This window comes from Chelmon rostratus, chromosome 10, assembly GCF_017976325.1.
Source record: "Chelmon rostratus isolate fCheRos1 chromosome 10, fCheRos1.pri, whole genome shotgun sequence".
Lineage (NCBI taxonomy): Eukaryota > Metazoa > Chordata > Actinopteri > Chaetodontiformes > Chaetodontidae > Chelmon > Chelmon rostratus.
The window spans coordinates 1,328,252-1,355,111 of NC_055667.1; the positions used below are offsets into that span (position 1 = coordinate 1,328,252).

Below are 26,860 nucleotides of genomic sequence, written 5' to 3' on the forward strand. Positions count from 1 at the left end.
ATATATGGATCATGTGTAGGTTGAGGATGAATCCAGATGTTTCAGTCATGAGTTTTTTGATAAAAATGGGTAGGGTTTAATAAGTTTACACTTCTTCCTACTCCCTTTCGCTCATGTAATCTGAGATCAACATGAGTTGAAGAAGGTGACTTTTTTGTCTTCTTTATTTTTATGATCACTTTTTGTCTGTTTGCGTTGTCTTTTTCATTACATGTTCGGAAAAAAGGAATCAATGTAAAAATACACATCATACAGTAACATGATGACATGACGTTCCTTTATTGAATAGAATAAATCAAAGCAAGTAATCCATCAGTTCCTTTAAAAAGTGAAGTCACACAGTGCTCTACAAGATAGAAAGCACAGAATCAAAGCTTATTATTCATCACAAGAATAAATACACATTCTCAAAGGTCTGTATATAAAACACCCTGCATGTCTACACACTGGAATAAATGCAGGACAAATCCATACTTAACAAATGAACAGACAAATGTCAGGCCTGTACACACAGTACACAGCACAATAGGCCAAATGAATAGCTGTCTGCTATTGCAGGCCATATTCAACTTAAATGTACAGAATGCACTTTAACTGAAATAAGATGGCTGGATTGTCCCAGTCCACGTCTGATGGCACTCTGAGGGCACTCTCCTTCCTCAGGCAGGCCACATTATGGAGGACAGCACACGCCACAGTAATATCGCATGCTCTGTCTGGACCGACCCTCAGATGGTGCAGACATTGGAAGCGTGCCTTCAGGAGGCCAAAGGTCATCTCGATCCGAGCCCTTGTCCTGGCGTGGGCATTGTTATATGCCTGCTGTGCTCCCTGAGGGTCCGGTAAGATGTGAGGCAATAAGGCTCACAGGCATACCCTTTGTCCCCCAGCAGCACACCAGAGAATTCACCTGTGAATGCAAAATGTCATCAATAGAGGGACATTCTCGACACAACCTTGATGTTAAAAATGGCTGTTAATCGAGGTCATGTGGCTCACCTTGTGACAGGCGCCGATAGACTGCAGAGGACTGAAAGATTCGGGAATCATGGACTGAGCCAGGCCACTTTGCCACAACATTGCTCAGGTAGTCAGCATTGCAGACCATCTGAAATTATAAGATGTAGACTATTAAACCAATCAATGCACATCACAAGCAATGTACAGTGTTCATTAATGTCATAAAGTCATGTTCACCTGAACATTAATGCTGTGAAAGGATTTCCTGTTCACAAAATCTCCCTCATGGGCACCTGAGGGGGATTTTATTTTGATATGGGTGCAGTCAAGTGCACCAACGACATTGGGGAAACCTGCAACACAAAGCAATGAGTATCCTACTATGACTGTTAACACTTGTCCTGTAATTTGTAATTTATCTTACCTGCAATGCTATAAAAATCCAAGTTTGTTTGGGCCCAGTCATGTTTAATCTGAAAATAATAAATTAAATAAAAAAATGAACAAAGGACACACACACACATAATGAATGAAACAACAGAGGAGCATAAGGAGCAAAGGAGCTGCATTTACATGATTTCACTCACATGTGCAGTCAGTTTCAGTGTGTGTTTGTGCAATACTTATGCATTCAGGCGATCTGCAATACTTTGCCACGCTTCTCTCGTTGTTTTATGGCAGTGGCGGTGTTTCCTTTTTTTAATTTGGTCTTTCACCTCTTAATATGCCTTCATAATTGTCTCCTGCTCCAATGGGGAGAAGTATGCTGCACGAGCTGCCATGGTGAATCAGTGATTGATTGAGGGCCCTATTTGAGGAGCTGTGTGCTGCAACTTATCCAGGATTGGTTTCTAAACTGGCCTTCCTGCAGTCTCGTGTTTTCACCCATTGAAAATGTTTGGTGCATTATGAAACAAAGGAGACCCCAAACTGTTGACCAGAACAGCCAGAACCGCCTCTGTAAAAGAATAATGAATTACTCCCAAATGACCACCAGGGAGGACAAAATACCAAAATAGATGCAAAGTTATTACTTAATGTGACAATATATATTATTATGTATGTAACTTTTTTTTTTTAATACACTGCAGTGTCCATGCTTGCGACCTGGTAGAGCATGTCCATCGCAACAAGGCTGAATCCTTACCACAGTGGCCTGGATTTCAATCGGGCCCTTTGCTGCATGTCATGCCCTGTCTCTCTCTCTCTCTAGTATCATGTTTGTAGCTATGCTAACAATTAAGCTTAACAAAAAAGTAAAATGTCCCTTACATGCAAGAGATTCTTGTCCTGACATGCAGAAGTAAAGAGAAAATTTTAGATAAGCAGGTCAGAGTTGTGCAAGAATGGGTCTGCTGCACAACTCTGACACTGAAACAGTTATTCAAATCAAAGCATCTGAGAAGTTTATTGGGGAAACCACTTTTTTGTGGAACTGGTAACAACTGCCGTTTTTAGTTTTTTATGAAGGAAAAGCTCATGAACCGCTGGTTCAAACACTGGTTCATACTAGTATCATATCCTTATTTTTGGCAGAATCTTGAACTGAAAAGTAGCCATTAACTATACCAGTCAGATAAATGTAGTGGAGTAAAAAGTGGCTACAATATTTAGAAAATATTTTCACTGTGGAAATTTATATCAAAAACAGGCATAAAAATAATCAAGAATAAATTAATTTGAATTGTTTTTACGAGCTCTTTTTTGTTGTTTGTTTACAGTACTCGGTCACTCTTTTGGCATAAGGGAGGAGAGGAATCTGTTGTGTAATTTCCATAGCTTATGCTTCATTATGAGGAATCGTTGAAAAAAATACTGAATACTGAACACTGAAATAAACATAGAAAAACTCGTACAAAATAAAACGATAAGCCTGAGATCAAGTTTGGATAGATTGTATAAGTGCAAAGAGTGTCATTACATCCATTCCTTACTCCAGGATTTGATAGCTACTAAGTGCATGGTCCAAAGCAGAACAAGAGTGTTTGTCATTGTAAGTATTCTTTTTCCAGGCTTTGGTTATTTTGGTACCAGCGTTTCATTTCTCAAGAGAACTTTTCTACAGTAGCAATACCACTTTTTATAATCCACGTTTGTCAGTGTCTATTGTGTTAAGGTTTTGTTTTCAGTGCCAGTGTCTAGTGGTTGACTAGCTCCCTGTTTTTGCGTCATAGCCCTGAATATTTCAACGCCCAGTTGTATGTGGCTGCTTGGTTTCCTCTATGAATACTTAATGCAAACCACGTGGTGTGAAAGCAGACTGCAGCTTCTTTTGTTCAAATCAATCAAACCGGAGACGGCAACAGAGCTGCTGAATCAGGAAATCACCGGTACATTTATTTATTCTGAGCTTTATCAAATTCAAAATAACGTGTTTTCTAAATCACAAAGGTTAAACCTACGCTAAACGTAAAACGTACCCTATGAAGAAAATACTGTAAAAGTTTTTTGTTGTAGCATCGTTTTCTTTAACGTTGGTGTCTGTGTGTGTTATTCAGAAATCCCGTTAGCTTACAGTAGCGAGGTAACGTTAGCTTAATGAATACTATCAGTCGGCTATTTAGAAAATTTCACACTAAACTTTAAACATATTCAAGCCTGTGTTAAATTGAAATAGCCATTTCTATACAATGCGCAAACTTCGTCTAGCTTGTTTGTCTAGCGGCTGACTATAACTTCACAAGTTGTGCTTTAGCATACCAGCTAGCTTGCTATCCAACCATTATGTGAACAAAGAACGACGGTGGTTAGCTGCTTAGCCTAATGAAGCTAGCAGCTAGCCGGTATATGTCTTAGCTAACGTAGTTTGCCTTTTGTTTTTGCTTTATGCCTCTAGTTGCCACCTGCATTTCAATAGACTGCCATTGAAGAAGTTAATTTGAGAAGACGGGCTGAATTTAAAATATTATTTGCTGGTACTTGCCAATAAAGGTAATCAGGGCTAACGTTACTTTAATTCAGCTTGCGCCATAGTAAACTTGCTTTTAACGTTAGCCCATTGAAAGACACAGTAACGTAGTCGGTGGCATGTGTGAGTTTAAGCGTATGTTTTGAGGCAGCAATGTCTGAGCTGTAGTTTGTCAAGTCTGTAAAGTTAATATACGAGTGTGCTAGTCATTGCTTTAGTAATACCCATTGTTCCATAGCCTGAGTTGCAAGAGTTGGTGTCTGTGTTAGTTGATGTTTTAAGTACGGAAGCCGAGAACGGTCGTACTCTGGAATCATTTTTTAATGCCATTATCATTGATCACGAGTTAATTACTTCATTATATGGCTCGCTTTCTTGTGAAAACAGGTAAGTGTATCGTTTCGAAAAAACAAATTGATTGATTTCATGAGATAGCAAGAATTTTTCTCAGGAAAATGACTTCCCTCTGTTTCAACCAGCAGTTGCTCACATAAAGCCTATTACAATGGCAGAGGTAAAGACCTTATTAAGGCCATCCGGTTTGCAGTGAGACTTGCAAGCCTGTCTAACGTTACATATGGGACTTCTCCATTGGTACTTTTGGCTGTGCCAATTCAAACCATGCTGCATATATTTATTATTCCAATATCAGTTTAAAGTCCTACCCTAGAAAGATCATTTCTGGAGTCTGGTCAAAGCGTGCCTGGCGGCTTCCTTGGGGGTTGTGAAGACATCCCGTTGGTTTTGTCATCATTCATGGACGATTCAGCGAGATGTTGTAATAGCCTCTGCTGCCATTGCCAGATAGCAGATGTTTAACCAGTTTCAATCATCCTGTCTGTTTTTTAAGCAATATGCAGCAGATGCCAAGCAAAGTCATAACAGACTGGAAAGCCATGATGGTATGTAACTGGCTATCTGATGCATAGTGTAAGAGCCCTAAAGAGGGTGCTGCGTGAGCACTTCACAATTGACCCATTCATTCACACATTGATACTCTCGAGCAGGCATGTCTGAACTATTCCATTCAGGGCCGTGTGGCTGCAGGTTTTTGTTCCAACCAGTCAAGGGGTCACCTAATTATCAGCTGAAGACTGAGATCAGCTGATTAAATGAGTCCAGCCTGGTGTGGTCCTCCTTGGTTGGAATGAAAACCTCCTGCCACATGGCCCTTTCTGGAATAGTTTGGATATGCCTGCTCTAAAGGCAGAGGTTGTTGTGCAAGGTGCCACCTGCCCATCAGGAGCTGTAACACCGATTGCACAGCATAGAGAGCAATTTTGGGTTCAGTATCTTACAGCAAGGGATCACATCTTAATTGCTGAAGAGATGACAGAAGATTGATGACACCAAAATATTTCAGCATGCTAACTTCTGATGCGTTCATCACTAATTGGCACATCTTGATCTGACATTTTCACCTTAAATCAGTTGTTATGGTTGACAAGATATCATGTATGCATGGTGGTGTGGCATTCCTGATCTCTGATAAACAGAGAAGGAAACAAGTTTTTGTTTTCTCGAGACAGTGAAATAATTAATTTGTGATCTGGAGATAAAAGCATTAAAATTGGTTTCCATAGTTAAGTATTTCTTCTCATGTGGAAAATCTTCATTGTGGCATATCTCACTGTGTTTTGCTATTCTTCAAAAACAAATTAGTCTAATATATAATTTGTAGACAAGCAGGGCTGCTTAAACCATTTTTACCTGATGTTTGTATTATACACTGCTCAAAAAAGTAAAGGGAACACTAAAATAACACATCCTAGATCTGAATGAATGAAATATTCTTATTAAATACTTTGTTCTTTACATAGTTGAATGTGCTGACAACAAAATCACACAAAAATTATCAATGGAAATCAAATTTATTAATCCATAGAGATCTGGATTTGGAGTCACACTCAAAATAAAGTGGAAAAACAGCTGATGTTATGTCCTTAAAACAAGTCAAAATGAGGCTCAGTGTGTCTGTGGCCTCCACCTGCCTGTATAACCTCCCTACAATGCCTGGGCATGCTCCTGATGAGGTGGCGGGTGGTCTCCTGAGGGATTGAGGGATTATTTTTTTTGAGCAGTGTATGTAATATCTCTGATTTGTTCTTAGTATTTTTCCTTGCTGTGGCCCAGAAGCTCCCTAGATCATTACATTTTCATTGTTTTGAGTTCTGGTACAGTTAAGTCTTAATTGCCGATTATTATTACACCCTGTATAAACTCATAACTTCTGCTTTCCCACAAAACAGCCTCTGATTGAAAAATGCCACGTAAGAAGGTGACAGATGTCTCAGGGAATGGTGGGATGAAAAAGAAGAGGACCAGCGGCAAAAGGAAAGAGAGGGACTTTAGTAGCGACGATGAATTTGATTACGAGCAGGAGAACAACAAGAAACCTGGCAAGCCTTCTGCCAAGAGTGGTCTCCAGCCTGTTACTGTGGCAGACGACATCAAAGAGAAAATAGTGGGTTGGATGCACTTTCTGAAATCTTTAAAAAACTGTAATTTAAAATGTTTCTTTTATTTATCTTTTATCTGTATTGTTTCTGTTATATTCTGTATGATCTCCCATCCATGTGTGGAAAATAGGTTGATGCGGACAGGAAAATCTCGTGATTCTGACTGAATATTGAATTAGTACCTCCGACTTAGACTTCCAGGCAGGGAGTCAGCCACTCTTTTTTTTTTGTCTGGACATTTATTTGTGTTGTAGTATCATTCTCCCCTTCATGTAGGACAGTCTGACCTTTTTCATGTTAACTTACAGTGTCTTGCTTATTAAGTATTTCCAAGGATGGAATGCAAAATGAGAGTTACTTGCAGTATATTGAAAAAATCCTTGTTCACCAAATACTGGGTGAAAGTTCAGGAACAATAAATAGATAAATTGGCATGTCTTTAAACTCTGTAATCAAGATGACAAAAGTGATATTTCACGAATTTCAGAATGCTCATTTAAGCAAATTGGAGATGCTGTGATCCAGCTGTTAAAATTATTTAATTTTTGGGTTTAGACAACATTTGAGCTTTTTTTGTCACTGACCTCGTTTTGTCCTTTCTACAGAAACTTGAGTGCCCGAAAGTAAAAGGTCAACTGCTCATCTTTGGAGCAACCAACTGGGATTTAATTGGAAGAAAGGAAGTGCCCAAACAACAAGGTAAGGAGTATTTTTATATCAATTAGCTGGGTTGGGTCTACAGTTGGTCCGATACCCGTGGCTGTTACCGCCCCCCTTTTGTATGCTAATGCAGCGACTTTGTGCATCTTTTGTGAAATCTTGCTGTCACAGTGAAATTGCCAGGTTTGATACCATTGTGATTGTTCAGAGACCAAAACCTAAACCTGTGCTCACTGAATGTGTCTGGTAACCTGCACTGTAAGAAATAGTTGCAGCACATAACTAAAACTATGTTCATTTTTACCTTGCCGTTTGTGTATGGATTACTAGGGAAGTACCTGAATCCAAATACATTATTTGGAAAAGCAGCAATAACGCAATGGAAATAAATGTTTAATTTACCCCAAGTAGTTACTCATTATTATTCGGGTTCAGAGAGTTCGTAAAAACTAGTATAATTGAAAATAAAAACAGCGAGAGAAATGTAAAGTACAGTCTAATGATGTGGAAATATGTTAATTCAAATTATATGCCAATATTAAATAAATTTCATGCTTTGAAGACATAAAAATTGCATTGTCAATGTGTATTAGGTTAGAAAATACAACATTTGCCCGATTAAATGCAACTTCCAAAGTAAATATGAACTATAGGCAGTTCTGGTCTTCTTTCTAAATACACAACCAGATAATTTTTTCTGGTTGAACTTATACAGATAATGATGTCTCTCTGCACCTCTATGAATTACACAGCTATGCTTCATATTAATCAGTGAGCTGTAGACGTGTTGGTAGGTGTATTTGTTAAGTTTGGACAATGCCTGGCTAGCTGTTTCCCCCTGCTTCCTGTCTTTATGAAAAGATAAACTAACCACATCCTGACTCCCTCTCTGTACTTAACAAACATGTGAAATTGAGATCCATCCTCTCATCTCTCTCTCAAAGAAAGGGAACAAGTGTATTTCCCTTAATATTGAACTGTTGCTTTTATTAAATGGGGAAGAGACAGACTTGCAGTGGACATCTTGTTCATCACAACCAATTACCAGTAACCTTGTTAGCTATGAGACTCCTTCCTGAAAATGAGTGTCAAAGGGGTATATCAAAGTACCACCAGCCTGAGGTGAACAGTGGGCTATGTAGGCAGATTTGTTTACCAGAGAATGTGATGGAACAAATAACTGATACTTTCACTGGTATGATCTCAATCGTAATGTGACCCTCACTGTGTCGTGATCGTCTCTGTGCACCTCTATGGATTACAGAGACACCTGTATTAAGTTATTGAACACAATGTGAGGTTTTGATTTATGTACGCCTCTATTTTCCTTAACCCTGAATGTGTTGTATTGATAAGATGTTGGAGGTTGCACAGCCAGACATAATCAATAAAAGATATTTTTTCCAGTGTGTCTGCAGCAGAGAATGAAAGACATGTACATTAGTTGTACATGTGTGTCTTTGTTTGGGTTGCACAGGCGACATAAGTGTTAAAGACCATGAGATCCCATTAATTAACTGTGACAGTAATGTCTATTCATATATATGCTTATTCTCTGCTGCCCCCCCTGCAGCTAGCCCACTGATGCCTGGGGCAAGCTGTGCACTGCCTTGTTCAATTCCTCCCGCACAACTCTGGTACACATTGATAAATCTGCTTTGTTGACATTGGAAGGGGGTTGGGGGTTTCAGCAGGAGCAGCTGCATAGACAAAAACCATCTGGGGGGCGTGCGAGATACTGTGCCTACCAGAGCACAGAAAATCCGTTCCAATAATTCTTAGTTCACTAACATGGTATATAGCACAGACCACATATGCTAATACAGGTTTGTTTCATTCAGTGACTCTTATCATGTTGTTCTCTCTCCTCTTATACAATGGTCAGGGAACAAAATAGGAGGAATAAAATAACATGAGACTGGTGTTGTGGCATTTGTTTAACATGGATATTGTCATGTTTTGTGTGTTCCCAGCTGCTTTCCGCAACCTGGGCCAGAATCTGTGGGGACCTCACCGCTACGGCTGCCTGAATGATGTACAGGTTAGGTGTGTGGTGTCTGGTCCCTGTGCTGCTCACAGTCTCCTCATGACCACTGAGGGCAACCTGTGGAGCTGGGGTAAGTAACATGCTGCATACATGTACAAATGATTTTCTAACTAAAAATATTGTTTAAGACACAGCCCAAAGGTTTTGGCGTTATTCCCAGATAATACAGCTCTGGCTGCTGACTGTAAGTGAATATACATGTAGGTTTGTGTCACACAAACCAGATTGGAAGCAGCTATCCATCACTGAGCTCTTGGTTTCTGGCTTCTCCAGGTCGTAATGACAAGGGGCAGCTGGGTCACGGGGACACCAAGCGTCTGGAGGCCCCCAAGCTGATTGAGGCCCTTGCAGATCTTGTGATTGTTGCTGCAGCCTGTGGACGCAATCACACCCTGGCACTCACAGGTAGGCTGAGCCATGATGTATGTGATCACCAGTGGTGTCTGGGTTTTCATTCAAGCCAAATACTACAGCAGCTGATTTCAGTAATTTAGTTCCTTTATTAAAATCTTCTGTTGTAGTTGGGGTCATAATAATTCAACAGAAAAATAGTTTATTGCATTGGTTGTTACTGGGACTATTGCAAAAATGATGGAATCCAGCTGTTATTGCTGTGCATTTTCAAATGTATTTTTAACAACAGTGGACAGAATGTGTGAGTTGGTATATGCTGCTGCGTTTGCTGATGTCAGTCTTTCTCCTCAGAGGATGGCACTGCATACTCTTTTGGTGAGAACAAGCTGGGCCAGCTCGGGCAAGGCAGCCAGACGGATGCAGTCCTCAGCCCAGCACCCGTAAGCCATCACTGTCAGACGTAGCACACACTGCAGAGAAGTTGAACTGACACAGATACACACAGTAACACTTGATCCTTTTTTCGAATGCAAATTTCATCTTATATATGGTCAGGCTGTCAGAATTGGCCAAAAATTACATTTGATTATTCCCTCTATTAAAAAAAAAAGTAACAGGTTTGAACCATTTGAATATCTAGGAAAACCAAAACAAGAGACATACTTTAACATGTCCTTTAAACGATCTACATGCATATAAATTACAAATATACAAATTATGTCCTATATGGTATTGTTGAATTATTTGCTCATATCAGCTTGACCTACATTCAATTTTCAATCAATGAAAGTGACATATGCAGAGTTTCCAACTGGGACTTTTGTGGACACCAATATGAAGGTCATATGAAAATGATCTCTGACCATGTATTTTTTTTACCAGAGATAATTATTTGACTAATGTTTCACATCTTTCTAATGTGTAATATTGCACAGGATATTTACATGAATGTAGTGGATATTAGCAACTGTTAAACATAAATAATGCAATAGTGCAAAACAGTAGGTTGTGTGATGTTGTGATGTGAAACAGCATCAACACAGTGCTATGTTAAATTATGTTGACGGTTAAATGATGTTGGAGGAGTCTGACAGCCACTGGAACGAAGGACTTGTGGTAGCGTTCCTTCTTGCACAGTGGATGAAGCAGCCTGTTGCTGAAGAAGATATTTAAGGCTTCTTCAGCAACAGACCTCTCCAGACTTCTCTAGCCTTGTTCCCTTGATGCAGGGGATGAGAGGGATTGTCCATGATTGGTGTCAGCTTGGCTAACATCCTCCTCTCACCCACCTCCTTGATGGTGTCCAAGGGTAGTTGAGGACAGAGCCAGCTCTCCTGACCAATTTCTTTAGTCTTTTTTTTTTTCCCCTTCAATTCACACCATTCCACTTAGTTGGCGATGACCTCCCTGTTTTCCAGTTTGTTCCCCTGTGATACACATCCAACGATGGCTGTATCGTCTGAGAATTGGTGGCAGCTGTCTGTGTTGTGTCTTAAGTCCGATGTGTAGAGGGTGAAGAGGAAAGGAGAGAGCACAGTACACTGCAGAGCCCTGATGCTGCAGACTGCCACATCCGACAAATAGTCGCGAAGCCTCACAATCTGTGGTCTGTTGGTGAGGTAGTCAATAGTCCACAGAGCTATGTGGCAGTCTGCTCCAGCTCCTTTCAGCTCCCCTTTGAGCAGCGATGGCTGGATTGTGTTGAAAGCACTGGAGAAGTCAAAAAACAAAACCGTCACGGTGTTCCCAGTGTTCTCCAGGTGGGAAAAAGTTCTGTGCTGCAGGTAGATGATTGCGTCTTCCACACCAATGCCTGGTCAATATGCAAACATTAGGGGGTCCAGCTTGCTACACACCAGGTGATGGAGGTGGTTGAGTATGATCCTCTCCATGGTCTTCGTCAAGTGAGAAGTTAAGGCTACCGGCCTGATGTGGTTGGGCTCTCTGGATTGCACAGTCTTTGGGACTGGAGTCACACAGGAAGTTTTCCACAGCGCTGGAACTCTCTCCAGACTGAGGTTTAGGTAGATAAGGGGTGGAATCAAATCTCTTGAAAAACAGTTTTGGTTTTAGCTGTCCTTTCCTCTCCTTACCTCTCTAAAAACCCTCTTCTTCTCATTCAGTATAGCTTTTAGTTCCGGATCACCCAGGGTTTGTTATTTGGGAAACACCATACCTTCCTGGTAGGCACAATGTAAATGGTCGATGTCTTCCCTGTGTGGACTGCTTAACACTTCCCTGTCATTGGTGTCAAACCAGTCCATCAGTGCCATACTGGTCTCCTCAGACCATCTCCTCACATACCTTATGGTTTGCGGTTGTTAATTCACCACAGGTATGTAGGCAGGGAGCAGATAAACCAGGTTGTGATCAGAGTGGCCTAGTGGGGGGAAGGGAGAAGAACTGTAAACGTCCTTTATGTTTGCATACAGTAAGTCCAAGATTCTATTGTTTCTGGTGTGGCATTTAAGATACTGGGTGATGGTGCGGTGGCTGGAAGACAGGGAAGCATGATTGAAGTCACTAGAGATGAGGAGGAAGGACTGGGGGTGTGATGTCTGCAGCTGTGAAACCACAGTGTGTAGGAGCTTGCAGACTGCTGCTGCTGCTGCATTGGGCGACGGGGGGATTCACATGTTATCGTGATGACATGCAAGAACTCCCTCTTGAGATAATATGGCAGAATGCTAACATTGAGCAGCTCTGTGACTCTAATGCAGAGCTCCTTTACACTGATATGCCCTGGGTTACACCATCTGTTCTTCACAAACATCGCGGTGCCCCCTCCCTTCCTCTTAGTGCTCTCCGTTGCTTTCCTGTCCATTCTCAGAAGTTGAAAACCGTTCAAAGTAACATGTGCATTCAGAGTGATTGCATTCAGCCACGTGTCTTGTGAAACACATCATGCTACACTTCCTTTATGCCCTCTGCAGTCTGGTTAGCGCCATTAGCTCTTCCATCTTCCTGGGGAAAAGAACGCATGTTCCCCATATTAGCAGATGGTATGAATGGTTTAGACCGTCTTTTGTCCTCTCTGCACTTAGCTCCAGCTCTGCATCCTGTCTTCCTTCTCCGTATTTCCACAGGGATCTCTGGTCTTTCAACTGGGAGCACCTTTATGTTGCACAGTACTAACAGCTGTTCCCGAGTGTAAACAATGGAGCCATGACTGAATCGATCTCCCAATATAGTTTTAAATTGTCCGAGAAAAAATAAGAAGCATATCACTAGTCTTATCAGTTGTACATCCTTTGATGCCCACGTTTGACTGAGACAAATGATGAAACACAAACAAAGCACCAAAGCACACTTATCATAACTGGTCAGAGCTGCTCTCACTTGCTGCGTTCTGTACATCTGAATGTTACAGTAGTCCAACCTGCTGGAGATAAAAGCATCTATTAACTTTGGCAATGTTCATCAAATTATACTTTAATTATGTTTCTAATGTGACATTCAAAATTTAGGTTGGAGTCAATGATAACAACTAGGTTTTTGACCTGTTCCTTCCAGTAACCAGAACCAGAAACCAGAAACTATCATACAACACAGTTCAGGAATACCTTCACAACAACACTCAGCCAACACAGCTGTGTCAATTCACAACTCCTGCATGTAGTTAGTGTTACACCAATGATAGACAAATGTGTCTCTGCCTCTGTCTTAACAGCCACAGCCATAACGGCTGTAAGTAAGTAGTCATAATCACAACAATAGCAATGCCCGTGTCTAAATCCATGCCAGGCTACAGTCTTATTGCAATCACAGCCATGAGAGAAGCCAGTGTAAAGAACTTACTAGACTGCATTTGTTCTCTTAGCATTAGCTTTAATGACACAGATTGAGTAACATACCATGACCATGGCTGTAGACAGTTGTGGTGACAGACAGAAATTCATATTTGGAAATACAGATGAGAGGGAATGCAAAAAGATTTTTGACACCAAAGTTGACCATAGTAAATCACTGTGACCTTTCAGAGGCTTCATAGTACACATGTTAGTGTACTTTACTTATAGTCTGCCTTCTCTTTTTCCCTCAAGATTTCATACAATGGCCAGCCCCTGGTGAAGGTGGCTTGTGGTGCTGAATTCAGCATGGTGGTGGACTGCAAAGGAAACCTGTACTCCTTTGGCTGCCCGGAGTATGGACAGCTGGGTATGCTCACAACATGCAAACACATTTATTGTTTTCAGTATGTCAGCTTTGTTTAAAGTGCATTTGAATAACTCAATGATCAGTTGTTTTACAAAACAAGCTTATCACAGATCTGTGTGCACCTCATCTGAGGTAATTTAGAAACAGTGTCTCCATTAGAGTTTGTCTGCCCAAGAGCACTGACAAGTTCATTTGTACACTGATATATTTTTCATGTCAAGTGTTAGTGTTAAAAATGCAAATATTGGCCAATACATCCAGTTTTTAAAACTCAACAATACTGACGTTTGTATCTGCCTCATTTGTATTTGTTAAGTTATTTTGTTTTATGTCTTTATAGTTGGATAATATTGACCCCTCTGTGTCATTGCAGGTCACAACAGTGATGGGAAGTTCATCGCACGTGCCCAGCGCATCGAGTTTGACTGCGAGCTCATTCCTCGCCGTGTTGCCATCTTCATTGAGAAGTCCAAGGATGGCCAGGTGATGCCTGTGCCAAACGTGGTGGTCCGAGATGTGGCCTGTGGGGCTAACCATACGGTGAGAAAATGCACTTCTTGCTTCTATTCGAGCAAATCAAATTATACAGTTTTGTTTCCGTAGATGACCAGTCAGGTTGTATATTAGCTTTTTTCCCACGTAGCACTGATGCTACTGAGGTTGAACGTTGTACCACAAGAAGTGCAATTCATCACTTTGACATGCATGCAACCAGCAAAGTACATAATGTTGCATACAGGGCACACAAAATCCAAGAAAGGTTTTTAAACAAATGTCTTCTTTATTTGCTCATCATGGTAAATTGCACATATATTACGCTCCAAATCAACAGTACAAATCTTAGTTTTTCTATCATGCATACAATATTAATTTAGATTCAATTTTATTTTCATCACTCATGTATAAATCTGTAAAGTGTTTTTTTTTTTTCCATATTGATGATTTACACAAAGAAACATGGTAAGCAGTGTAACAACTAAAAGGTACAATCCAAAAGATTTCTTTGTTCTTCAACAGAATGCAATAGATTCAAGTCATTGGCCAGAACTTGGCTCTGTGGGCAGACATCACTTAATAAAAATACTCATTTTATAACGGTCATTTCCTCAAATCTTTTCTGGAGCCATGCAGCAGAACAAGAGATTCTGTTCCTTACTGAATTTGTCTTTTTATTTCAAAATCATAAACAAAATAATATCAAGGCAGCCATTTCACTTCTTAAGCGTTATGTTATAGAACTATCACTGTTACTGTCTACATAAGAAACTACTTTGGTGCGAACCAAGTTAACCAAGTATCCTGTATGATAAATAAACATCTAGCATTTGTGATAAACTCAAGTGGTTAAAAATTCAGCCAGTTCAAATGATTTTAATTGTGGCTAGACATCCTTCCTGCATAGACTTGCATTGGAAGACACAGCTTCCCCAGAGCACTATGGTGGCCCTGTTGCTGCATCACTCCAATGAACAGCAGTGAGCGATGTGATATCTGTGTGTATGTATCTATTGAATCGCTGAGTAAACAACATAGCGACAACCAAATAGGATTGTTCTGTAGGAAATGTGGGAATTGGTGTTGGATTTATGGACTGTACATATCCAGGGACATGATATTTTAATAGCAGGGTAGTAAGTAAGTAGAACAGTGATAAGCCATCCAATTACCACACACACACACGCACACGCACACGCACACACACACACACACACACACACATCACAAAGCTGTACCACACGAGTGTTACAGCTGTAATTTAATTCTTCACACAGACATGTAAGTCTTGCTGTATAGCCCTGTGACCACTGATTGGTCTTACACAACCTATTGCCATTATTCACACTGAGCGTTAAAACTTATGTGTGTGTGTGTGTTTGCAGCTGGTACTGGATTCTCAAAAGCGAGTGTTCAGCTGGGGTTTTGGTGGTTACGGGCGTCTGGGACACACGGAGCAGAAGGATGAAATGGTTCCGCGACTGGTCAAACTGTTTGACTTTCCTGGACGCGGTGCCAGTCAGATCTGTACAGGCTACCAGTGCTCCTTTGCTGTCAGTGAGATGGGTAAGAAGAGATCATGGTGCAAGAACATTTCTGGACGCAGTCTCACTCAAATAGCCTCAGTAACATTGTTGTCTAAAATTTGCAGATAACTTTTGCTGATGTCCAAGTAAAAGCAATATATAATGCTGAATACCAAATGTGAAGTTAAGTCGAACTAATAATTATAAATGATCATGTTTGCATGCTTCTGTGCTTGTGGATGTCTGATCAGTGCTGTTCTTGCAGGGGGGCTGTTTTTCTGGGGGGTGACAAACACTTCCAGAGAGTCAACCATGTACCCCAAAGCTGTGCAGGATCTGTGTGGCTGGAAGATCCGCAGTCTGGCCTGTGGGTAAGTGCTGACATTACTGGTCCCCACTGTGCCATAGTGGGGTTTTTTCCATTTGTGTCGAGGACATTTTCTCTCTCTTTTTACATATATATATTCACACACACACACACACACAGGGATTCATCAACAAGGAAATGCATTCATAATGTGTCATGACTACGCTCAAACGAACATAATGATTTCTGTATACACACCTCAGCAATCACCTGTTGTAAGGACTTAAAGTATACTATAATAGTCCATGCATAACTTATTATAATGTGTGTAAAGTCAAGTGGAGTGCATGATTTGGGGCAGCATGGCTCGTGTCTCACCAGAAGGTCAGTTTTTGGATTCCTGGTCCCTGCAGTCTACATGTCAAAGAATCCTTGGGCAAGATACATTTACCATATTGTTGCATCTATGATAGTGCTTGAATGCAGGTTCAGCTGAATTCATAACGTTTCGCTGTTAGTGTCAAGTGTCATGCGTTGAATAGAGTCTACCCTGCATCATAAGTGATTATTACGTAACACGGCAGAATGCAGAGAATTAGAAGTAAATTTTGTCTGCCTTTGGAATGGAACCAGTGTTTACCCTACCATTGCCTTGAGGGATCCGCCCGCGCCCCTTGAAAGAAAGATTTAAAGAAATATTTTATCGATGTTATGTTGTGAATTCTTCACTTAGCACCAACAAATGAAATGTTATTATGAAACATGCATTACTATAGATGCAATATGTACTACACATACAATAACAACTTATGTTATCACATGGGCTATTATAGCATGCTGTGAGTCCTTACTACAGTTGATTTCTGAGGTGAGTATAGGTAGTCATAATGTATTCCAAATCAGTCAGCCTCTAGTTTATAACTAGCCAAGAGCGTCCATAAGACACTTGCAGTTGTAATTCATTGTAACTCACATCTGTAGTGTTTCATGACTATTGATGCACTGCATCAGAAATCATTTTGTGTCTTTATGAGTTTAGTGATGAAGCATTATGAATGCATTATAATTCACTTTGAATGCACCTGTAACACACTACATGTGGTTTATGAAAGTGTTACCTCAATGCTAGGTACTGGGAGACACTAATATGAGGACACAATATCGCATATATGCAATCGCATAAGTATGTAATGGGCAAGGGAAAGTATTGGTAAGTCTTTATGGGGCTGGTTAGTGACTCCTAGTTTTCCCATACCTTACTCTATATTCATGTGCAATAGTTTTATTCTGTGTGAAGTTTGAGTGTGTTTGTATTTAACAGGAAAAGCAGCATTGTTATTGCTGCAGATGAGAGTACGATCAGCTGGGGCCCCTCGCCCACGTTTGGAGAGCTGGTAAGACCTGAGGCCTCAATAGTGGCTTGGTCATTACATTCACTGTTTTTCATTCAAAGTTGTACAGCACTGTTGACAGGAATATTGGCTGTGAGTCAGTACCTCAATGCTGATTGAATCCTGTCTTTTGTGTTTCAGGGATATGGAGACAACAAACCCAAATCCTCCACCACCGCCCAGGAGGTCAAGACCTTGGATGGCATCTATATCGAGCAGGTAGTGCTCAGCAGGACATATGAATTTTCGTTTAGAGTGTTAGCATACCAACATTTGCTAATTAGTATTGATTTGTGGGCTTTTTTGTAATTGGAGGATGAGGGAGGGAGCTAGGATGGATCGTTGAGGAGAGTGATGGCCTAAAGGAAATAACTGTTCAGATGTCTGGTGGTCCTGATCCTGATGGAGCCAAACCTGCAGCCGCATGGCAGCTTTCAGAAGAGTGAGCAGTGAGCTGCGTGTGATGGGTCTGCCACTAGCCTATTTGCCTGCTGTCTGACTCTGGCATCATGCCATCATGGGCACTTGATCTTGGCCTGCATGGCTGTTGATATGATGCGTTCCAGTCTGTGTTTGGTGTGAGTAGAGGATGCGAGGTACATACAGTGATAGGAGGTCAGGACACTCTCAGTGGTGGAACTGGATGTGAACTTTTGGGATGATGTTCATCTTCTAGAACAGTCTGAGGAAGAACACCCCTTGGCTCGCTTGATGACATGAGATAAGTATGTCTCCCATTTCAGGTTACTGGTGATTGCGGTACCCAGAAACTTTACACCACCGTCTTTGTTGGTGTTGTTGATGAGTAGTGGGTGATGTGAAAGTAGATGTTTCCGGAAGTGCATGACCATCTCCGCAGTTTTGCTGACGTTGGGCTCCAGGTTATTATCTGTACACCATGCTGCCAACTGTGGTACAGTAATGAGGCATAGGACCGTGGTGTCATTAGCAAACTTTAAACCAGCTTTATGGAAGGGTGGCTGGAGGTGAAATGTTTAGTGTACCGGGAGAACAGATATGGGGACACAACCTTGTGCTACTACTAATTAGCAGTTAACAGTACAGTATAGTAGAGGCTGATGAAATGTGCACTGAAAAAAATCTGTTGTTTGTACACAGCCCTGGGCCTGTAAGTGGCTCAGGCCAAGCAACAAAACACTATTTCAGCAATCAGCAACAGGAGGCACACGTTCATAGGACAAGGGAGGGGAGCAAGAGCATGAAGACAGATGTGGAGGTTACTCTGTTTCTGCCTGATAGACGGGTAACATTACTGTTGCTGTGTTTTACTGTTACGTTTGTGATTTTTGGTGAGGTAACGTTGAATTACTTGCCCAGGGACATAGTTTATTTTCTAGTTTGCCGAGATATTTTGCTGTTTTAATGGTAGCTTTAGTGGCAGGAGAGTTGTCTGTAGTTGGTGTGCTGGCACTGGGAAACCATCCTGTGCTCTGTGCATCCGTCAACTCTTGGCTTCTGAAGGAGCACTGAAAAAAGGGGTGCATTTGTTTGGATGTTGAGTCAAGACATCAACTATCTTTTTTCCAGAATGGCTCACCCTACCTTTAATGGAGAAAGCTGACTGTAACCGAGTTACTGACGTGCATGTAAGCGCACCAAATGAAACGTTTCCAATTTGTCTCCGTTTGTGCTGCCCAGGACAAATGTGCACCTGATCATGTCCACCATGTCCTAATTTTAGATGAAAAACATTTCATTCAGCAGAAGTGTCGATTTATAGTTCACTAGACCTGGTGTCAAGAAGATCCCAAGGAATAAAACTTTGAGATGCTTTGTCAGAGTTGAAGGTTGAAGAAGCAACATGCACTGGTCCTTTGGAAGAGATAACTGAGTGTCATGTGTTGTTCTTGCAGGTGGTGATGGGCTACTCTCACTCTCTGGTTATTGCCAGACAAGACACTGAGCAGGAACAGGAGAAACTCAAAAAGCTGCCTGAATACAACCCCCGAACAATCTGATTGGACCTCCAATGGCAACACCTCAACCTTTTTCACTTGAGCAGAGACCAGCAATGCTCAGCAGGAACACCTGCCGGTCTCGGTGGTGTACTAGTGTGATGGTTGAATTCAGGGGGGAGGCGCTCACAGGTTCGAAGGATATCCATGCATCTCAACTACCGGAAAAATAGCTCCACACAAATTTGAAAACGGAAATCAGAGAAAATGGGACTGGAGGCGGACAGATCATCTGGAAGGTCCAGCTCTCATAATGAATGGCCAAAATATCTTCACTTCCCACCTCGAGTGAACCTGCAACAGTTTGCTCTGAGCACTTCACACCTAGCAGAGTAGTGCTTCCCAAAAACCCTTTTCTATTTTGTAATACAGCCAAACATTCATGTCTTCATGTATCTTGTTGTTTTCTTTGTTCCAGTATTTTGAATGATAAAGTTATCACATTTACGGGTGCTACATCAGGACCCTCAGTCTTTTCCTACTGAGGGGTTTTCAAAGACCAGTACTCCATACCTGTGCCTTTTTCTACTTGTTCAGGATATGGAAGTCTTGTTTGTGTTCAGAGGATCAGCTGATCATTCTGATTTAGTTTGTGGCAGTATGAGCAGGTACAGTTGTGTTCAAAATAATAGCAGTGTGTTTAAAAAGGTGGGTAAACGTCAAATTTCTTCAAATAAATTGTATTTTAATGAACACAAATGCATTGAGGACACTGCACATTCTATTTCAAAGCAAGAAAACTGGAAAAAGTAATTGAATTTGATAATATTTTACAGAAAGTCAAGAAATATAAGCGTTGACGTCTGTCTTTACAAACTCAAATGTACTTTATAGACTAAGAAATGCTTGAAGATTCAACTTTCCTGAGAATCATAAATGAATATTTAGTTGCTTAGCCATGGTTCCTGATAACTGCTTCACATCTGTGGTGCATGGAGTCGACCAACTTCTGGCACCGGTCAACAGGTATTGCAGCCCAGGACGATTGTACTACATTCCACAATTCCTCTGTATTTCTTGGTTTTGCCTCATGAAGCATTTTTTGCAAGTTTTCTATGGGATTAAGGTCCGAGGATTGTGCTGGCCAGTCCATTACCTGAATGCTGTCTGGAACCATGATTTTGCCTGCTTGCTGGTGTGTTTGGGATCACTGTCTTGGTGAAACACCCATTTCAAAGGCATTTCCTCTTCAGCATACGACAACATGACTTCTTCCAGTATTCTGATGTACTCAAACTGATCCATGATCCCTGGTATGTGATAAATAGGACCAACACCATAGTATGAGAAACATCCCTATGTCATGATGCTTGCACCACCATGCTTCACTGTCTTCACTGTGTACTGTGGCTTGAATTCAGTGTTTGCAGGACATCTGACAAACTGTCTGTGGCCCTTAGACCCAAAAAGAACAATCTTACTTACGTTTGATATCATTTTAGCTGAACAGCCTATCATTTTCTGCACTTCTTTATAGGTTTTACCCTATTTTATGAATTTCTTGATCAAAGAACGCTCTTCTTCTGAACAGTGTCTGAACGACCCATTTCACTCTTTTTCAAGGACAAATGCACAGCCAGCATGTGCAGCGTCAGTTGCCTTGATCCTTAAATCAGGGCCACCTGTTTAACACCTTTTTTTCACAGAATCAATGACCTCAGCACTGCTATATTTTTTGAACACGCCCCTTTCAGTTAATGATTCAGTTTCACACAATCAGCAGCATGCACGTCATGCCTGTTGGTTTTCTATACCTTTACTAAACCTTCTAGAAACATACTTGCAGTGTAGAATTTGAAATTCTAACAAAAACACTGATTTATCTTGCTAGCAATGTGGGACTGCTATTATTTTGAACACAACTGTATGTGTGGGTAGCTGCCAAAGACTACAATCAGCATTTGGAACATGACTTTCTGAGTTAGTGCACTCCACTCAATGTTACATTCCTTTTGTTGTCGTCTTCAGTGTTTGGATCAAGGATGCACACCTCAGTCCTTCCCAGACCACAGTGTCTCGTAGTTTTTGTCTTTGCTACTTTGAGTAATAACTATTCCAATGCTTAGTGGTTTCACAAGCAGGTCAGAACATTTAGAACCAACAATGCAATGTGAGGAAATGGTCAGTGGATCAAGGTGTGCTGGAAAAGAAGGCATGTCCTTTTTTTAAAAAAAAACAAACAAAAAAACAGGTATTTTCCTCCTACTTGTACTGCATTCTTTTTTTATGGTGAAATTTCTCTGGGTTACATTTGTTTTCATTGAAAAATAAAGATTGACATGAATTGATTCTGTTCTGCATTCATTCTTATAATGGTACCCTTTACCTCAGTCTACAGTCATGTGAGTGCCATGTTGTGTTTCATGGAGCTGTGTGCAAGAAGGCTAGTGGGAGTCACAATCACTTACTGATTAACATATCTCAATGTCTTTGAATTCATCAGTTTCTAGTTGAGTAAGTTTATTCTTAACCTTGGGAATAAGTATGAGTAACTCACAGGGCCAGTTGACAGGTTTTTCAGTACTTTCAACCACATCTTATGGTCTTACTCAGCAAACAAAAATTAGGTAACAATACAATTGCTAAGACCAAAATGTTAAACTTACTGTAAATTTTGGGTTGTCCACTTGTACTCAGGGTAACCTGTGAACCATGTTTGCTTTTGACAAAACTCACAGGACAAGCTTCTGTACTGTAAACAACATTTATTTAAATGTACAAAATCAGATGAAATGTCAATTTAATCTTCATCTTCCTCCTCCTCTTCATCCTGGTTGATCTGGAAGTAGCGGAGCTCGTAACTCTCCTTGGTGTTTGCCACAACGCGCAGCCAGTCACGAAGATTATTCTTCTTAAGGTACTTCTTGGTCAGATACTTCAAGTATCTGCAAAACAGGAGACAAAAACAGTGCGTCATTCACTTCCACACGAACTGCTTTCAGAACAGGTGGAGACAGTCATTACAATATCCCTTTTTAATCAAAGTTTGATTAGTACCATCTCACCTCCAATATCATTTGTTCTAGTATTTACAATTTACATCTTTAAATATAATGCAGTGCCATGGAACCAATACTGAAACCTTTCATGTTTGCTCAACTCTAACAGGTTGAGTTTTTTCACTAAATATTTGTGTTTTGGTTATGTTATGAGAAATCCAAGGTGACGACTTCAAATGGTCTGTCAGACCAACAATTAACCAAAGACATTCAGTTTACTATGATAGGAATGCAGAACATGAGAGACACTTAAAAAAAAACTGCTTTTGTCTTGGTTGACTCATTGAATATTTGTTTTAAAACTATTCCTATGTCCACCCGACCAACTGAAACTCTCTAGACATAATGCAGCATTGTTGCATATATGTGACATGTGGCACATAGACATGGTCTTGGCATGACGCACATAACAATACAGATAAATCCTCTCATTTAACTCTCACCAAGAAAGCACATAAAGGTAGTATATCCCAAAATGTGAGACAGGATGTATAGATGGTGTCTCTGTAAGAGCTTGGTCTGATGGTAACATCGTTAAGAGCTCTGTGCTACATTATCTACAATAGATATTTCATAATGTATCTCATAGCACAGAGTGAAGCTTCTGTCATTGAATAGAAAGAGGTGTATTTATGTGGCAATGCACACTGTGCATGCATCACCACTGAGGAAACTAACTCACTTCATTAATGTATTCGGCCCCATCATCCAATCAATCATCTCATCAACAGTCGGTTTCCATCTGGTATTAACATGGGATCTGGATCTGTTATCTGGATACTGACATCTGACCAACTGGCCATTACATTTACAGCTACTATCAATAAGTGTTGTTATCTTCATACTGCTCACAGATCTCATTATGCCAATTAGCTAGGTGAAGCTGGAGGACTTATCAGCAAACAGAGCCTCATAGCACGTATGCTTCAGGACATGCTGGCTGATCTAACCCCTTTCTAATTATGTGTTTCACTGCATTTATACTTGCATTAACATGTCTTTTTCCTGACCAAGATAGGACATTTAGATACATGCAAGAAAAGACAGTGAATAAACATATTTCCCAAAATGTTAAACTATTGCATTAAAGTTCATTTGACAGAATGCATTCAGAGAGAAGGCTGCTTTAGAGAAGCAGACACATTGAAAGAATGTAATTTACAATGACAAATAGCACCTAGCATGCATATAACAGCCCAGATTAGAGCCTTGCAGTATCCACAAAAAGGATGAAAAAAATCGATTTAAAAGAATGCTCAAAGCCCAAACAACTGTAGGATGTTATGCTTCATGTGGTGTCTCATTATAATCAAAGAACAAAGCGTGCACCTGGTTCGGGTGTGACAGAGCTGTGCTGTGCATCTCATACGGTGTAAACATGAAATCTTAAATTGACATATCACCATTGAAATACCACTGTATTGTGACTGTAGCGGTTTGTTACCAGGTGGAAATGGGCTCTATATGATCATCAACACAGACCTATAGTAGCGTACTGTAGGCTAATATGGTTGCATTAGTGTCCTCCAAACTCTGCATTTCTGAATGCTGCATGTCATTGGATGTCTGGGATAGCCTGGTCGACCGATGCCGATGTATGAAGTTTAAAGTTTTGCTGTGACCCTAGAATAGACCCTAGTACATTTTTTCATATGGTGTATTTTTCTTTATGTTCTTGAAGTTGAACTGGCCATCAGCATTGTGGTTTTAATGAGCTCCCACTAGAGCATTTCTTGGAGCTGGTAAACTAGTCTTAAACATCTAATAGCTCATATCTCAACTTCACAGTGGTCAGCTCTGATCAATTTGAACAGGCAGAGTTTTGTCTGCTGTTTTTATTGGGTGGTTGTCAAGCAATATTTTCTTTTGGCCTTTTTGTTTGACATTATTGAACAGACAATCACTGTCACAAGGGCTTTTGTTTTCCTGGAATGTGTTTGATCTCTGTGTGTTTCTTACCTTTTGGAGAAGGGCACCTCAGAGGACACCGTAATCTTGCTCTTGCTCCTCTCGATGGAGACCACACCACCACCCAGGTTGCCGGCTTTTCCGTTCACCTTGATGCGCTCCTGAAGAAACTGCTCCTAGAAACATTATATGGAAACATCACACACAGACCACTGACAGCCATTTGAACGCGATTCCCAGATCGATATGCATAGGCTAAATATCTGCACGTAGTGACAAATATCACATAATCACTGTGATGGATTACTTGACACAGGCAAGAGTCTCCATTAACTGGTTTCCATACTGACATTCATTCCTGTCTGGGAAAAGTTAGCGTCTCCCAGTGACGTGGTAAACATACTGAAACACACTGAGAACATCTGATGAGTTGACTTACAAAGTTGGCAGCGTCCATGATGCCATCTTCAACAGGGTGGGTGCAGTCCAGTGTGAACTTCAGGACCTGCTTCTTCTTCTTACCACCTTTGCCGGTGTTCTGCTTCTTCTGCTAAAAAAAAACAAAAACAAAAAAACCACAGCATTCATTTGACTGGAGTGTAGGGTTAGCTGCAACTACAGGACTGAACCTTTCACGACGATGCCAAACACTTTATTGGAGAACGCCACGCCAGACACCATTCGTTTCCAACGAAGATAACTAAATAACTGATGAAAATACGCTATAACGCATCAGGACGTCAAGAGCACATCCATACATTCGTTGAGAGTTTCGTGTTACGAGGCGTGCTGCCTTGCCAATAAGCAACACAAACCATTTCACTAGTTCTGCTTTCACCGTTCAACGTTCAAGTGTCGGAGCCAAAGTATCAAAAATGGGGCAAACCATTATCTGATTAAATATCAGCCGCTTCTTCGACTATATCAACTGCGAAACTTGTTCAACAAACTGCTGTCATGCAGCAATCCGGATACGCTAGCTGAGTCAACAACGTGGTGAACCGAAGTCCCTTCCGACGCTAGCTTGAGGGCAGTTGTAGGCCATAGAAAACCATATCTACATATGTGCTCATAAAACCACTTCCAAGCCGAACCAAACCCCTGCATGTCGACCATGACTATCATAACAACACTGCATGTCCAGCCTGCTTGTTTTCTCTGGTTTTCATACTGGAACGTCTCCAATTTGAGTGGATTTATCAACACGCGATTTTACTTACAATAGGCGCCATGACGGAGAAGCTAGCAGAAAGGAAGAGCAGGCTGTGCGCATGCGTTACATGTACAAATCGAATTCCGAATTATTGATTGCATCCGTGTATCGAAGATTGATTAAGATTTTTTCCCAGTTTATTTGAAATATCAGTGAACGCACAAGACTGCTCAAGGTATGAAAATATAAAATAATGTCTTTTGCGTTACCTCGCAATATGTTTAGGGTTCTCAAAAAACAACAACAACACAATGTTGTTTGTTACAATATACATGTTACATGTTACAATATTTTTCTTCTTCAATTCCCACTGGGCCTATGTATATTTCCGTTTAGCCTCTCCCAGCGTACCGCCTTACCCAGTATGGATCAGCTCATCGAGTTTTACTTTGAACTGGACAATAACTATGCTGATACAGCACTACCGCTCAATAGGAATGGATATTTAATTAGTGAAAGTAAACTTAAACTTCTGGCGCACCCCTCGGTTGTATATACATTATTATTATTAGTAGTAGTAGTAGTAGTTGTAGTAATAGTAGTGGTAGTAGTATTTGTCATGGTTCTGAGTGTGAGTTTTGTTATTTCCTGTTTCATGTTAAAACTTTTCTTCATGTGTCATCTTTTAGATGACACATTAAAAACTTTATTAATCTCAGAAGATAAGATAAGATAAGATAAGATGAGACTTTATTAATCTCACAATGGAGAAATTCACTTTTACTGAAGCTCTACAGAACACACAAGGGGGTAGGAGGTGCAAACAGCAAATGGAAGTGCAAATAAGAACAATAGGAACAACAGGGTGCAAATAAGAACAAATGGAGCAATAAATTACAACTGTGCAAACCACAAAAAGAAAAATAAAGAAAATACGGTATCCCATGTACAGTAAGTTTAAGAAATACACACACACACACACACACACACACACACACATATATAATAAAAAAAAATCTCCTCACCCCAGTGGGGTGGTATCTGTGTCATCCTCAAGCTTGGGTCCTCTACCAGAGGAGTTTGAGGGTTCTTTGCAGTGTCTTAGCTGTTCCTAGGACTGCGCTCTTCTGGAGTGAGGCTTCAGATGTTGTTCCTGGTATCTGCTGGAGCCACTCTCCCAGTTTTGGGGTTACTGCCCCAAGTGCCCCCACTACCACAGGGACCATGCTAGCCTTGACCTTCCACATCCGTTCCAGCTGCTCTTTCAACCCTTGGTACTTCTCAATTTTCTTGTGTTCCTTCTTCCTGATGTTGGCGTCAGCTGGGATCGCCACATCTGTAACCACCACCCTCTTCTGCTCTTTGTTCACCACCACTATGTTCGGTTGGTTAGCCAGGAGCTGTTTGTCAGTCTGGAAGCTGAAGTCCCACAGAATCTTGGCCCTGTTGTTCTCAGCCACTTTCTGTGGTATGGCCCATTGGGATTTGGGTACTTCTATTCCATACTGGTTGCAGATGTTTCTGAATACTATCCCAGCCACTTGGTTGCGCCTCTCCAT

The 26,860-nt window shown here is 40.9% G+C and overlaps 2 protein-coding genes across 3 annotated transcripts; one reads left to right on the forward strand and one right to left on the reverse strand.

Annotated features, from left to right (window-relative positions):
* Positions 1–3,215: 3,215 nt before the first annotated feature.
* On the forward strand, positions 3,216–21,527 carry rcc2 (regulator of chromosome condensation 2). Its single transcript, XM_041945040.1, has 13 exons — positions 3,216–3,290; positions 6,118–6,332; positions 6,933–7,026; positions 8,961–9,104; positions 9,308–9,439; positions 9,740–9,828; positions 13,432–13,546; positions 13,920–14,086; positions 15,427–15,607; positions 15,833–15,938; positions 17,196–17,268; positions 17,407–17,484; positions 19,140–21,527. The coding sequence occupies exons 2-13, from the start codon at positions 6,132–6,134 to the stop codon at positions 19,242–19,244; spliced, it is 1,485 nt and encodes a 494-aa protein (XP_041800974.1). The 5' UTR covers positions 3,216–3,290; positions 6,118–6,131; the 3' UTR covers positions 19,245–21,527.
* Positions 21,528–21,931: 404 nt separating this feature from the next.
* LOC121612271 (60S ribosomal protein L22) lies at positions 21,932–25,414 on the reverse strand. Of its 2 annotated transcripts, none has more exons than XM_041945042.1 (4): positions 25,369–25,414; positions 24,588–24,698; positions 24,200–24,324; positions 21,932–22,126 (listed from the first exon to the last, which is right to left on the reverse strand). In XM_041945042.1, exons 1-4 carry the CDS (start codon positions 25,378–25,380, stop codon positions 21,982–21,984), a joined length of 393 nt encoding a protein of 130 aa, XP_041800976.1. In that variant the 5' UTR covers positions 25,381–25,414; the 3' UTR covers positions 21,932–21,981. The 2 variants fall into 2 exon arrangements, with proteins under 2 accessions (XP_041800976.1, XP_041800977.1); XM_041945043.1 differs by having other exon boundaries at positions 24,588–24,695; positions 25,369–25,408.
* Positions 25,415–26,860: the final 1,446 nt, after the last annotated feature.